General features: G+C 33.2%; 1 protein-coding gene across 1 annotated transcript; it reads right to left on the reverse strand.

The window, feature by feature from the left end:
- Positions 1-6,388: 6,388 nt before the first annotated feature.
- Positions 6,389-8,521, reverse strand: LOC116900313 (olfactory receptor 141-like). The gene is made up of 2 exons (XM_032902069.1): positions 8,481-8,521; positions 6,389-7,340 (listed from the first exon to the last, which is right to left on the reverse strand). Exon 2 carries the CDS (start codon positions 7,322-7,324, stop codon positions 6,389-6,391), a length of 936 nt encoding a protein of 311 aa, XP_032757960.1. The 5' UTR covers positions 7,325-7,340; positions 8,481-8,521.
- Between the last annotated feature and the right edge of the window lie 7,117 nt (positions 8,522-15,638).

Below are 15,638 nucleotides of genomic sequence, written 5' to 3' on the forward strand. Positions count from 1 at the left end.
CTGAAAAGAAATCAAAGGTGATACTCAGCTTGATTAACTATGAAAAGGATTTTTATTTAAATGTACATGCTGGTATGTTTGTTGATTTTGCTAGCTCAATATTGATACAGTATGAGGATGAATAAATATTAAAGATAGAGATAAAACTCATATTTGACTAGGATATGCTAACAGGTGGCATAATTCATATTTTAATTACCATCATACTATTATAAATAATTTCCTTTATTAGCTCCATAATTAGTGTCAGATATTTGTGTATCGGCACCACTGGCATGCATCCATTTTAAAGAATGGAAGAATGAAGAATCTAAACAGATCAAATAACTTGTCAAAACTGAGCTAAAGTGAATGTTGCCTCTTTGGAATTTTCTGTATAGTTTTGCTAAAAGTAGCATGAATATGAATTTGTGTCCTCTCTATGCCTACTCATCTAATCCTAATTTCTTACATATTATGAATAATGATAAGAGATAACTACATGATTATTTTTGCTGATTAATTTTTGATATAAATTAATGACAAATAGAGTTTAGTGTTGATATATTTAAATAGGGCACTTGATGACCTATAAACATTAGTGGAGATTGTGCGCATTATTTTCCTGTCAATGAAACCTAAAACATATTCTAAAATTATACTCAGCACTCATAGACTCTAAATGTTTTGTGGTTGTTTGCACAAATCTTGACATTTACTTAGTTAAGGCACAAATTCTAAGTACTTACTTGTCTCTAAAATAAAGCCTATATATCATCTATACAGATCCAAACTTTGCCAGTTTTAAAAATACTTACTGTGGGTCAGATCTTGTAAATGGAAAAAAATACAAATAAAAGTACATGAATTTTTCAATATCATGTATCCAAAATTAGGCTAATTCCTAATTTTCTTATTACAAAAATGTGAAATATGACTAAAGACACAAATATTTCTGTACTGTAATACATTGTATTGATCAATACCTTTGTATATTTGTCCATACATTTTTTAAATTCAGACTTATGTCACCCTAGAAATTATTCTTGAGTACTGACAAAATGAAAAATTTCTCAAGCAGATATGATCCGAAAGCATGTCAAAGAGTTACTATGGACGAATTATGAGGAGTTACAGGACTTTTATCTCTGCTACTGTCTAAGGACAAATGGGTGTTACCAATATGTGGACTTCCTCAGGGACCAATTTTCCAAATAGATTATCTGGCATGCTTTCAAAAACCAAAGTTCAATGACTAATTCAATAAAGCTTTTGGGTTTTCCCAAGAAGCCTGATGAAAACAATGAATATGTTCATGGTGTTATTTTTATGACTACACTTAATATCTATATTAAATAAACAGTTAAGACTGCAAAAATTATGTATTTATAGAAGATACTTATAAGTATAACAACGTCCATATCAGATGATTTCTTTGTGCTATGGTAAAGAAAAAAATTATTCATATATATTCAATTATTCATATATATAATACTTTTATCAGTGACAGTATTAAGGATGAAATGGCAATTTTTTTCATGAGAGGTATTTTAAATTGAAAAGTGTGAGTCTTTTTTGAGTAAAATGCATTCAATAAAGCAGTAAGCTCTAATAAACTTGAAATTAGTCAGTACAAGAAATTTCAACTTACCAGGTTTTTTTAAACATAAACATGAATTTTCTCAGTCATATTATTTTGTGTACAAGAGCAGAGTTTGATATCTCTTGCATATTTTCACAATTATTATGCTGTATACCAAATATTTTACCACTAGAATTTTATTTACAATTGCCTGACCTATGAGAACATGTTACTAAGAACTTAGTTTCATGTAATTTGCATTGGGTAAGTATCAGTCTTCACTGAGTGCACTGAAAATTCTCAACATGTTAAGCCTTTCGTAGTACCACAAGGATAACTGAGGTTCTGTTTTCCTATTAGATTTTATCTCATTTTAGCAAAATATGACACCTACAAAATTTGCTTCATTTTTCTGTGAATGCTAGCTTTTTTATTTAAAAACATACTACGAAGGTATAAAAATGGAGTCTGTTCGGAATATAAAAATAATCCTAGAGCTAGGTGAAATAAGGTCAATTTCACATATTCATAATAAAGTCAAATTTGTTCTTTAACAAGAATGGAAGCGTAAATATGATTTTAAAATGTTTAACTTTTTTTCTCAGAAAGAAATTGTTACAGGTATCATCAAAGTGAAAGATTCTTGTGAGTTTTCTTTTTTTGATTTATGATGAAATCAGTATCTCTGAATAGGTAGAAATAGCTCATTCTTTCGCTTGGACCCAAAGGGATGGTGGCATGTACCTTATGTCATATGTCAAAATAAAATAGAACTTAAGGTTGTGAACTGGATAGAATCCTACTCTTTAGAGAATCTTCTAAAGATGGAAGGAATCTCAGTGGGAAGGTACTGTAGCTTCCAGTCAGCTTCTTTTTATTATTATGATTATTATTGGATAATTTTTATTTATATTTCAAATATTATCCTTTTTCCTTGTTTCCTATCTATAAACCTCCTATCCTATCCCCACTCCCCCAGCTTCAATGAGGGTATTTCCCTACCCACCCCTTCCTGCTTTCCTTCCCTGACATTCCAGTATACTGGGACGTCAAGCCTTGGCATAAAGGGCTTTTCCACCCATTGATACCCAACAGGGGCATCCTGTGCTACATGTGCAGCTGGAACGATGGGTCTGTCTATGTGTACTCTTTGGATGTTGATTTAGTCCCTCAGAGCTGAGTGGTTGGCTGGGTTGTTCTTTGGGGATTTTAAACCACTTCAGCTCCTTCAATTCTTTCTCTAACTCCTCCAATGGGGATCCTGTTCTCTGTTCAATGGTTGGCAGTATGCATTAGCCTTTGTATTTGTCATGCTCTAGCAGAGCCTCTCAGGAGACAGATGTATCAGGCTCCTGTCCGCATGCACTTCTTGTCATCAGCAATATTTTCTGGTTTTAGTGACTATGTGCATATAGGCTGAATCCCCAAGTGGGGAAGTCTCTGGATGACGTTTTCTTCAGTCTCTGCTCCAAACTTTGTCTCTGTTTTTTCTCCTTTTAATATTTTTGTTTCCCTTCTAAGAAGGACTGAAGCATCCACACTTAGGTTGTTCTTTTTGAGCTGCTTCTTATGATAGAACTCTTTTCCTCTCTCTGTGTTTCTGTCTCTCTCTGTCTCTGTCTTCACCCTTCCATTCTTTATTTCTCTCTCTCTCTGAATGTATGTGTGTTGTGAAATTAAGTACACACATTTGTAAATATCACACTTTTGTACATAATTAAAGAATGTTACCTTATTTATTTTCATAAAACATGTCTAACTGTGCAGACCAGATTGGCTTCAGACTATTCATTCTTTTGTCTCAGCCTCCTAAGTGATGATAATTAGAGGCCTGTGCCAGAGTCTAGCTCAACAATGTTACTCATGTCAATGCAATGCATGATGCAGTAAACCATGAAAGTATACATTTTCCAAAATGAACACAGTGATAATAAAACTCAGTAGTTTGAGCATCTAATCAGAGGTGTCAGAATCTTGATCTGTACTTAAGCCACTTGAAATTCATAGATAGAATGAAGCAGGAAATGGAGCAACATGATTAAGAAAAAATACAGCAAGACTAGTTTCTTATGTATTTATTATAGTTTGATTATATATGATTAGTATGGCAGAATAAAATATGATGATGTAGTATATATTATAAGTACAAGTTTTATACAATTTAGATTTTATGGATAAACAGGATTATATACATCTTTAAAGTTTCAGTAAATGGGTTGTTCTCAGTGTGCACTTAAATGTGTATAAATAATACATATGCATTCATATTTGTATAATCATTCTGTTTTTCCTATGAATTTGAGGGTGTTCAGAATCATATGACTTCTAAAAAGCAATATGATAAAATGAGAATATATGAATATAGTGAGAATAATATGGCTTTGCAAATCAAGGAGAAAATTCTCAGAAGAAATCAACTCCTATCATAAAATTTTTCATATCTAACCTAATAAAACTGGGCAAAATACTTCAACTGATTAATACAATTAACAGGAATATCCATTTTCCCAGTCATATTATTTTGTGTACAAGCAAAGATTTTGGTCTCACTTGATAATTTTCATAATACTGAATATTTTACCATTAGAATTTTATGTACCAATACCTGTCTTGTGAGGACATCTCCAAAGCCCTTAGTTTCATATATTTTGTACCAGATTAAGTCATGTTTGTAGTGCATATTACATAATTTAAGCAGATTAAATCAATGCAAATAATATTAGTTCTGCATGAATGAATATGTATGCCTGGATGTACATGAGTACATGAACTGTATAAGATAAAATTATTGGATGATTTTTTCCACGTGTAAAATTAAATAGGTTGAGTGATAATTATGATGAACACTTATTTTTATTGAAAATAGATTCTTCTCTCATACAAGATATAATAACCACAGTTTCTTTTTCTACCAATCCTCTGAGCTCACCTTCCCTCCCACCCTCTCCCAGATCCCTTCCCCCCTCTGTTTACATTGAGAAAAAAGGAGTTCTCAAAGAAACAATAAGTAAACACAACAAAACAAGACCTAATAAAATGAGGCAAAAGCACTTATACATAATCTGGACAAAGCAAACCAATAGGAGGGAAAGTGTCCTACAAGCAGGCCAAAAACCCAGAGACACACCAGCTTCTATTGTTAGAAGTCTCACAAAACACCAAACTAACAATAATAATATATATGCAGAGGACCTGGTACAGACCCATGAGAACTGATCCTTTCTGCTTTAACCTCTTTGAGACTATGTGAATCTTGCTTACTAGAAACAGTGGGCCATGTTCCACTAGAGGTCTTTATCCCCTTTGATCCGTAAAATCTTTCCTATTCCCTTTTGGTGGAGTTCCCCAGTCTCCAGGATAGGGATCTGAGTTGAAATCTCCAATTTAGACTCTGTCTCTCTACATAATGTATGGTTGTATTACTTATCATCCTCATTGTGGAAGGTGTAAAATAGAATCTTAAAGTGGTTTGGATTTGTATTTCTCTGATGACTAAAGAAGGATACTGAGTATTTCTTTAAGTATTTTTCGGCCATTTAAGTTTCTTCTATTTAGAATTCTCTGTTTATATATGTACCCCATTTTTAAGTTGGATTTGGTTTTTATATCTACTTTCTTGAAATCTACAAATATTTTGGACATTAGTATTTTATTGAATGTGGAGTTAGTAAAAATCTTTTATCACTCTGTAGGATACCGCTTCTCCCAATTCATGTTGCTCTTTGCCTTACAGAACCTTTTTAGATTCATGAGGTCTCATTTATTATTTGTTGACCTTTGTGCCTGCTTTATTGATATTAGTGTATTCAGAATGTTATGTCTTTAAAATCTTAACAGAATAAAAAACAATTCAATTGAACTTCAATAAGGAATTTAAATTATAATTAGTGATAAGAAAACACGGAAAATAAATCTTTTACAAAGGGGTTAAAGTAAAAGTTTTGCTTTACCTTTGATGTGAGAGACTCTAAGGACTCAAAGAGAGGGAACCTAGACAAAATGCCTTAGAATGGGTAGAGGGAACTTGTAGAGCTGACCTCAAGCAGAAAGACAGGGTATCAAGTGAGGGATGAGGTTGCTATCCCACAGTCAAAACTCTGACACATAATTGTTCCTGTCTGAACAAACTGTAGGGATAGAAATGGAGAAGAACCTGCAAGGAAGAACATCCAGCGATAGGCCCAAAAGGGGATCCAGCTCAAGCAAAGGTTCTAAGACCTGACACTACTACTGAGGCTATGGAGCACTCAAAAAGAGGGGCCTATCATGACTGCCTTCAAAAAGACTCAACAAACAACTGAAAGAATCAGATGCAGTTATTTACACCCAACCAGTGAATAGAAGCTGCGGACCCCTGTGATAGAATTAGGGAAAAGCTGGAAGAAGAGAAGTTGGAGGACAACCTTGTAGGAGGACCAGCAGTCTCAATTAACCTGGACCCCTGAGATTTCTCAAACACTGGATCACCAACCAGGCAGCATATACCAGCTGATATGAGGACCTCAATTCCCATACAGCAGAAAACTGCCAGGTCTGGGTGCAGTCAGAGAAGATGCACCTAACCCTCAAGAGACTGGAGGCCCCAGGGAATTTAGAGCTCTGCTGGGGTGTTAGGGCTGTTGGGGCGTGTGGGGTATGTGGGGTGTGTGGGGTGTGTGGGATGGGTGGAGTGGGGACATCCTCATTGAGATGGTAGGGGAAGTATGGGATATGGAACAGTTGGAAGGTGGACTGGGTGGGGAATAAAATCTGAATTGTAAAAATTAATAATAATAAAAGAAGACACTGAAACTGAATCTTTGTTTTATCGAGTGGTTAAAGTAAGTTTTATTTTACGTTCATAAACTCTTTTCCTAAAAGTCTTTTCATTGCCTCCTTTACCTCTTTGTTCCTAAGACTATAGATGATAGGATTCAACATGGGAATCACAATGGCATAAAATGTGGACACTATCATGTCATGTTCCAAGGCATAGCTGGAACTTGGTCTCATATACATGAAGAAGATTGTTCCATAATATATGGACACTCCAGTGAGGTGAGAACCACATGTAGAGAACACTTTTTGTCTCCCCTCAGCAGAATGCATCTTCAAAATGGCAAATAAGATGAAACTGTAAGAGATGATGATGATCAATATAGTGAGTACCTCAATGGAGCTCACAAAGACAAAGAGCAGAAGTTCATTCATTTTAGTGTCAGAGCAAGAAATAGCCAGTAGAGGAGGAATATCACAGAAAAAATGCTTAATTTCATTGGAGTTACAAAAGGAGAGACTAGCAGTAGCTGCTGTATGGATAGATGCATGAAGAATTCCACCAACATTGGAGGCAATGATGAGTGACACATAGAGTCTGGGTGACATGCTCACTGCATATAGAAGTGGGTTGTAAATAGCTACATAGCGGTCATAAGCCATTGCAGCCAAGAGAAAACACTCTGTTGTTCCACAGCTAACAGCAAGGAACATCTGTGTTGTACATTCAAGGAATGAAATGACTTTCTTCTTTGACATAAAATCTATTAACATTTTGGGAGTGATAATGGTAGAAAAGCAAGTGTCTATGAATGATAAAACACCTAGAAAATAGTACATTGGGTTGTGGAGCTGAGGATTCCCAATGACTACTGCAATAAGTCCTATGTTTCCCATGAGTGTAAAAAGATAAATCATTAGAAATAGGAAAAAAAGAATGATCTGAAGTTCAGTGTTGTCTGTGAGGCCCCTCAGAATGAAGAGAGACACATACGTGACATTCTCCATGCTATACTCTAGGACAGATTATTTCAAAGTCATTCACAAGGTAACTATTCATAGTATTAAGAAAATAGCACAAATTCTTGGAGTCAAAGTAGGACCTGCATCCTTTCATTTATGATACAATGGTATAAATGCCCAAGTGCAAATACAGAATTCAGTGGAAGGTAAGTGTTCATGTGCTGGAGAATGCATGTTCTGCTTAAAGCCATCAGCTGTAACAGTCAGTTCATCCCTGCATTCAATTACTTATTTTCATTTTTAAATTGAATTAAAATCCAAGCTCAGAACCAAAAGTAGTAGTATAAGCTGGGGAGGTAGAAGACTGTAGGAACCTGAAAGCCATCCTCAGAAATATGAGAACAGTTTGAAGCACATGAGACTGTCAAAGTAAACAAGGAAATAAATTGAAACAATAAAAGTTTCTCTAACATTCCAGATAATCAAACTTTCTATTAGTAACAGTGCACAGGATCTAAGAGTAGTTATCTTGGTCTTTCAGCTATTTGGAAAAATGATTTTCTATAATCTTCTCTCCTACAGATTGTGAAATTGATTTTAAAAGATAAGTATAAACATTGAGAAAGACATGTTAAGAGCATTGTTGTAGAATGTAGCTATTTTAGTTATATAACATGCAGAGAGAAAAATAGTACATTACAATATTGTACACAATATTTTAAAGTAATTTTATCTCTTTTAGGTTGATAAACATGGTAGCTGATGAGATAGCTCACAGAATAAAGTCCTTACTGCCAAATTGAAAACTTGGGTTTAATTTCTGAAAATTCACATGCTGCAAGAAAAGAATCAAACATTTTGTTTTCCTCTCATCTCCATATTCATGACTAGCCCCATTCATGATGCATTCCCCTAAAAATACAACAAAATACGTGTAGTTTATATAGATAAATTTAAAAAGCTGATAAATAATTGAAGAAAAAAATGAAACATGATGATTGCATGACAATATATCAAACCTCTTAAATCCTTGGCACATTATCTGTTATCAGTGATAATCAAAAAGTTAGACTTTCCGAAGGTCCATCTCAAAGTATAGACATCATCTATGTCAGAAGAGGCTTTTGATGTTATTTAGTGAAAAAAACAATGAAGTCACATATTAACAAGCTCTGGAATAGAATTACAGGTTGCCTGAAAGAACTGGAAAATATTGTTTGCATTTTTAGAAATATAACAGAAATTATGATAAAAACAAATTACTGATCTCTATTCTCTTCTGTTCTTCCCTCACTTTCTCTCTCATTCTCCTCCTCTAATTCCTTTGTCTATCCTTCCTTATATTGCTTCTTTTCTTTCCTTTTCCTCCCAGTTTTCCTTCCATTACTCACTCTTTGCCTTTACCACATTGGAGCAACTACAGTAGAAACATTTAATGGATATATACCTATGTAATAAGTGACAAATCTCATGTAAGTAGTGACTTGGAGAAAAGGATACCTACTGTTAAAAATAGAATTGATAAGAAGAAAAAGGCTCAAATGTTTCAATTTCATAAATCATGAATTTCTATAGCAAGTATAAATTAAATGTGAAACAATGCAAATAGGGAAAATCAGCAATACTTTTATGTATTATACTTTGCATAAACAAAATAAAAGAAACAAGTTATGTTTGAATAAGTTGAAGAGTACCCAAATTTTAAAGTGATTATGATTTACATGTAGAAAAATAACCACAAATAAATCATGACTCACAAATAAAACATGACTTTTCAAGTTCCAGATATGAAAGTTGATTTTGAATCTGAAACTTCTTGAGCATCATAGAATTTTTTTAAAAAGCTATGTGCTATTAGGATTTCATCCCGAAGAGTTTTCTTCAATATAATAAGACTGAATATAACCAGGGAGAGAGTTAAATATTCATATATATATATATATATATATACAATATAATTTATTTTAACATGTAAGTTTGTGCTGTAGGATTAATGTCTAGTTAAACTTATTTTGTAATTTTTTATTTTAAAATATTGGGTCAAAAATTGTATTATATCAGAATATTTAAAATGTTTATGACCAGAACATTTTGACCATGTGTGCTTTTATTTCTTTTTTTTTTACTCTTTTCATAGTGCATAGCTTTGTACACCCTAAACAAGTGCTCTGCAATTTAGCAGTTGTTCTAGCCAACCTCTCCTTTTATCTTTACCCAAATGGAAATATTTATATTGTAGTAGATTCAGCATGTATCCTTTCATAACATTACTGAGTTGTGTCTGTAATAATTTGGTAATATTTATACTAATAACATTTATTTATCTTATGTGTGTATCTGTACATGCAGAGAGAAGTCAGTGGGTACATCACTTGCATCCTAGGAATTGAACCCAGTTTGGCATGTGCCATGGGAAACAGCCTTATCCATGAAGAGATCTCTAATACTTTTTTTTCATGCTTTATTCCCCCATAATGTAAAAAATAGTAGTTTTTAAAATTGCATCATATGGTAAAATAACAAATTTATCACAAGTTGATATAAAAGATTTTCTATATAATAGTGGTTCTCATCTTGTCAGATATGAAAGATTTAGATGAGTCCTATGATATTAAGACTTTCATTTCACATGAGAATCTTCTAATAGTGGTTCCTGGGTTATTCTACTGTATAGATATACAGTACACTTAAATGAAATTCAAACTCCTGTCACACAACCTAATATTTCCTCCAAGAACTTTAATGATCACTGTTATGATTTCAGATCAATTCTTTTATTTACATTTCATATCACTAGTTTACCCCAAGGGAGGAAAGAAACTATGTATAACTAATGCACATGTTTGTCTACAGAAAAATGTCAGGGAAATTAATAGAAAACAACAATAATCTACAAAGAAAATAATGTAAAATAAACTTGTTGAATAAATATGAAATTCCACATAAACTTAATTTGAATTAAGAAAGAAGTCTCCATAAATTTTCATTTCTATTATTTTGATTAGTGTTGCTACAGTTTGAGCAGATCCATCTAGAACGTCAGGATTTTATGTTTGATGTTAACTCATAGAGTTTGCAGAGAGGAGGAAACAGTAGAGGAATTTCTAAGCACTGTGGACAGGAATGGGTTTCTGTTTTGATTTTGTCCATAGTGCAGAGCCTGAAGATGTACCTCATGTCTCTCTGTGTTACATGATCTTTTGACAATTATTCATTGTCTGAACTAAGACCACAACTGCTATTCCATATGGAACACTTTCAATATCACCCACTGTGGTGAAAAGCAAGCAAGCAAAAAACCAAACAAAACCAGCATGAATCAGCAGTAATAGGAGTGACTTCAAAACTGTGTATCTAACTGGAAAAACATACTAGTGTTTACATGTTACATGTCTCTCAAAATATCTTCTGGTTAATCTGTTTTCTCTTTTGTGGGAAGTTCCTCGCTAATTATGCTTCAACATGGCATCCTGCTTCATCTTAAAAATAAAGCACATATCCTATTTACCACTATAAGCATAAATGATACATTTAAAATTTTCCTTGTGTGTTTCCTGGTTGGTGCTCACATTGATAAAGACAGAATTCTGCATAAACAAGATTGGAGTAAATACATTATAGTCATTGTTTCAATAGATTCTATACCACATTGATCCTCAATATTAATAATAAAACTGCTAAGTACACAATAGCCTATTTTATATTGAATTTTAGGTTTTCTAAAATGTTCTAAGTCTTGGCTTAAAAATGTTTCCTACCTGTGGAAGATCAAATACAGGTTTAATTACCAGACAAACATGGTTCTCTGAGATTGTTTATATTTGCTGACTTTGCCATGAAACCCACAGGAAATTCTCATGGGAAGTTCTAATTTTATTCTACTTCAGTAATCAATGTGATAATTTATCAATGGAAAAAAAATAAGTGGCTGGCAAACAATATAACACATGCAGACAAGTTATAGGTCATAAAAAGAAAATAATTGTCAAAAATGATGAATTAGGAAAATAAATATTTTTAATATGAAGTAAGAAATCTTAAAATAAAAGATTAAATCTTACAACAGAGCTTTGATAATGAGTCATAATTTGTTTCCTGCTGCATGGTCATTGTCTAGGCTTTTTACATTGCACTAAGTCAGTGATTACGATGAGCTATATTAACATATAATCACAACACTTCTTGCAAAATCTAGCTGAGATGATTAGAGTCATTTGGAGCCTTTACATTCTGCCGAATTAAAATTCCTATTTTAAAAATGAACAAAAACTAAAATTTGAGAATGTCAGAGGATTTGTCCATCCAAGTAGAAGGCAAATAAAATTCTAGTTCCCAGACTGTAATGGCATAACCTTTATAAGAGACAGAGGCAGGCAGATCTCTGCTGAGCTCAAGGCCAGCCTCGGTGTTAGAGAAAGTTATATGACAGCTGAGACTACCAAAAAAAGCCTGTCTTATAAAACAAAAATAACAAATAAAAATGCTAGAAATATTGAGTAGACAAAACCAAGCTAACAATCCTTAAAGCTTTGTTAAGTGTGATATGTCAAGCATTATGCTACTTTTTGTCTACTTATCTGAAGTATTAGTCATACTTGCAGACACACCTACATGCTTCCTCATACACATGTATGTCCTCCCACAGAAGTGGATCATGTGTACTCAGCAAGTGTTTAGACACTAAGCCAGGTCCCCATTACAGCTTTTAGTAAATGGAAATAAAGGTACTGTAGTAACTGAGTCCATGATTTATGTGGATGTAAACTGTATTTGGCTAGTTTTATTTTATAGTTTATTTTGTTTTGTTTTTTGTAATTGATTTTATGTAAACTTGGGACATTCTATAATCATCTGAGAGTAGAAAACCTTAATTGAGAAGATCCCTCCAGAAGATCAGGCTGTATGAATACAATGCTCTAAGTCATTTTCTCAGGCATAATGAAAGTTTATTTATATATATATTTGGTTTTTTGGGTTTCTTTTTTTATTTCTCTAAGGTTAGCATTTTCCTTTTGATCTTTATTTTTATTAAATTCTTTTATTTACTTTTATTCCAAATGCTGCTCCCCTTTTCAGTCCTCCCTCCCAGAGTTCTGTTCTTCTCCCAAACCCCCTTGCCTCTGAAAGGGTGCTCCCTCATCCACATACTTGTTCAGTCTCATTTCACTCCCCCCACCATCCTCCTTCCTTAGGCATCAAGTTTCTACAGAATTTGAAGCATCCTTTCGCTGGAGCTAGACAATGTAGTCCTCTGTTATATATATTCCAGTGGCCACGGACCACCCCATTTATTCTCTTTGGTTGGTGGCTTAATCTCTGGGAACTCTGAGGGGTATGGATTAGTTGATACTGTTATTATTCCTTTGGGTTTACAGTACCCTTCTGCTCCTTCAATTTTTCCTCTAATACTTCCATAGGGGTCTCCAACTTCAGTCCGACTGTTGGCTGTAAGTATCTACATCTGTCTCAGTTAGCTACTGGTAGATCCTCTCAGAGAACAGCTATGCTAGGCTCCCGAAAGCACAACAAGGAATCAGTGATAAGGTCAGGGTTTGGTGCCTGCCCATGGGATGGATTCCAAGTTGGGGCAGTCAATGGATAGTTGGCTCCATTCATATTTTATTTATGAAGTTTATTTTGCTACTGGTGGGTTTCAAATGCTAATTCTGTGTTTGGAAAATCAGCCTTTAATTAATATGACTTTTGATAATAGTAATTTTCCCCCGTATATGTCTTCTTTTTACATGATTCTTATAAAATTTATTTAGTAACAGTACTTTTTCATGCCATTCAGAATGGTTATGAGTGCTAAATTGAGATACTCTAAGAAAATGTTATTTCCTCTGGATCAGAGATTAGAAACTATCTTTCGCCGTAAATTGAGACATGACATTGTGAACTAGTTCAAAAATTAGAACAGTATCTGTTATTGTTCCCTCTAAGACTTAATTCGAATAGGCCTGACAATCATCTGGCCAAGAGATACCATCAGGATGGCTGATTTACATAACACTATGCAAAGAGGGTGGGAAAAACAAACAACCTCATAAATAGATGCTGCGTTTGTACTTCTAGAAACATTTCCCTTGGTTTACATTTCTCTCATATGAATTAAAAGCATAATGCTTTTAAATTTATACACTTAGTAATCTTTACTGAAAGATTTTACATTCTCTAATAAGCTATGTTTATATAACATCTTTATTTGTATATGCTTACAGGATTCTTTGTAATAAATATTATATTTTAATAGAGGAAGCTGGATTTTTGGATTTATTAAATCTATGACACAGAATTAGAACTAGAATTATGCTTTTATCATTATATTTGTTTTTAGGCACTGGCGTATGCTTTTTTATTGAGGGTTAATTGGTAGCAATGTCTAATTTTTATTTTTATAACCATTTGTTTTATTTTATAATGAAACTGCATTTTTGAAAATTATTCACTTGCTTACTGTAGGGGAAACAATGGCACACTGGTACTGTGCTTTCCCTAATGAGTTTCAGTGTGTTCTACCTTGAGGAGTCTCTAAGGACTTCTCAGGGGCTCAAGGGTCTAGTATAAGGAGGGAGGGAATAGGTGATATTTATACCTTTCCTCCATTGACCAAAATTTATTTTCTAAAGGTAAGAAAAAACCTTCCCAATGCACATGAAATATTTAGAAGACTGAACCTTTTGTTTAAAATGAGAAGTCTGTGTACTATTAGTGAAATATCAATAGAAGGCTGTGTTGAGGAATGTCGCCACAAAAAAAGGTAGAATGTCCCACATATATTGCTCACACATACCTAAGTTAAGAATTTCCTTTAATACACTTTAGAAAGCATAGCACAAGAAGAACAAACTATTCAAAATTTATATATATTTATATATTTATTATATATATTATTTATACATTTATATATATTATATATTAGAAAAACTACAAACTAGTCTTTGGTTACTTATCATTTAGGCATTTACTATAAATTTCCTTATTGAGGCTTTATATAGTGTGGATTTATTGTCCTACATGGAAATTAATGAAATCAAAGACTAGTGTATGAAATAATTTGAAAATTAGAAATTTTATTTTATGTTGTTTCTAAAGAAGCAGTATTTCGGGGTTGGGGATTTGGCTCAGTGGTAGAGCGCTTGCCTAGGAAGCGCAAGGTCCTGGGTTCGGTCCCCAGCCCCGGAAAAAAAAAAAAAAAAAAAAAAAAAAAAAACAAAAAGAAGCAGTATTTCCATGTTATGATATGGCTAAGTGTGTTTACAGAAAAACTGGGCATGAATCTTAACTTTGCTGTCAACTGTATGACCACATTAGGTTTTTAGACTAGACTTGTAAAATTTTTCTCATTAACTAAATAATATTGAATCATTTCTTTAGCATGTTTTTTTCTATATTTAAAGTATACATAAGAAAATGTATTTTACATGTCTTTTCTTTACCAATAGCTAATTATATAATAGTTGTCATGACTTTTCCCCTCATGGTCTCTGCCTAAGAATACCATATTTGCTTATGTCCGGTGTTTTGTGTTTTGCAATTTATTACATTTTGTGAAAAAAAAAACTCCAAAATCTTCATTGTTCACTCCCATGTCAAATATGTCAAACACGCACATATGCACACATACTCAAAGGCTCATGTGCACACAGAATTAGTTCAAACTTCCTAAAATATTTGCTGGAAACTGTTTTGTTTGTATTCGAGAACCCTTGAAAGGCCTGGCTCCCTCCTGTGTCTCACAGGGAATTACATAGTTGCTACAGTGAGACACTTTCCAAAATAATTAGTTCTCTGAGAGTTAAGAAAATTAAAGTCTGTTGCTATATTAGAAAATATTGCTCTGAATATCAATCAACATATCCAAGAATATTTGATAAAGATTTCCACCCAGTTAGACACTGATCGACTGAAGGATATTTAAAAATTAGATGCATAGTTTTTATTTTCTTGTGTTTATAATTTACCTAATTCATATTATATTCTAGGTTTTACAAAAATATCATATATTTTACAATTTTTAAAGATAAAGTATGAACAAGTGTAATTTTTAATAAGAAGCATGATTTTTACCATATTTCTTTAATACACGTGCATATTTAGCTGAACCATATAAATTCTATCTTGAATCAGTCCTTCAGTATATGTTGAGATGACTCCATCTTTAGATTACTTACTGAGAGGATTCAACTCCAATCAATAGCCCCAATACAGTTATCTCACAACCACTTATAACTCTAGCTCCAAGAGATACAATGTTGGCTACTCTGGTTATCTATCCACATGTGGTTCATGCTCACAGAGATACATACAGTAAAGATAAAAATAAATATACAAATGAACTTTATAAACAAAATAATAT

The sequence above is a fragment of the Rattus rattus genome, chromosome 5 (assembly GCF_011064425.1).
Source record: "Rattus rattus isolate New Zealand chromosome 5, Rrattus_CSIRO_v1, whole genome shotgun sequence".
Classification (NCBI taxonomy): Eukaryota; Metazoa; Chordata; class Mammalia; order Rodentia; family Muridae; genus Rattus; species Rattus rattus.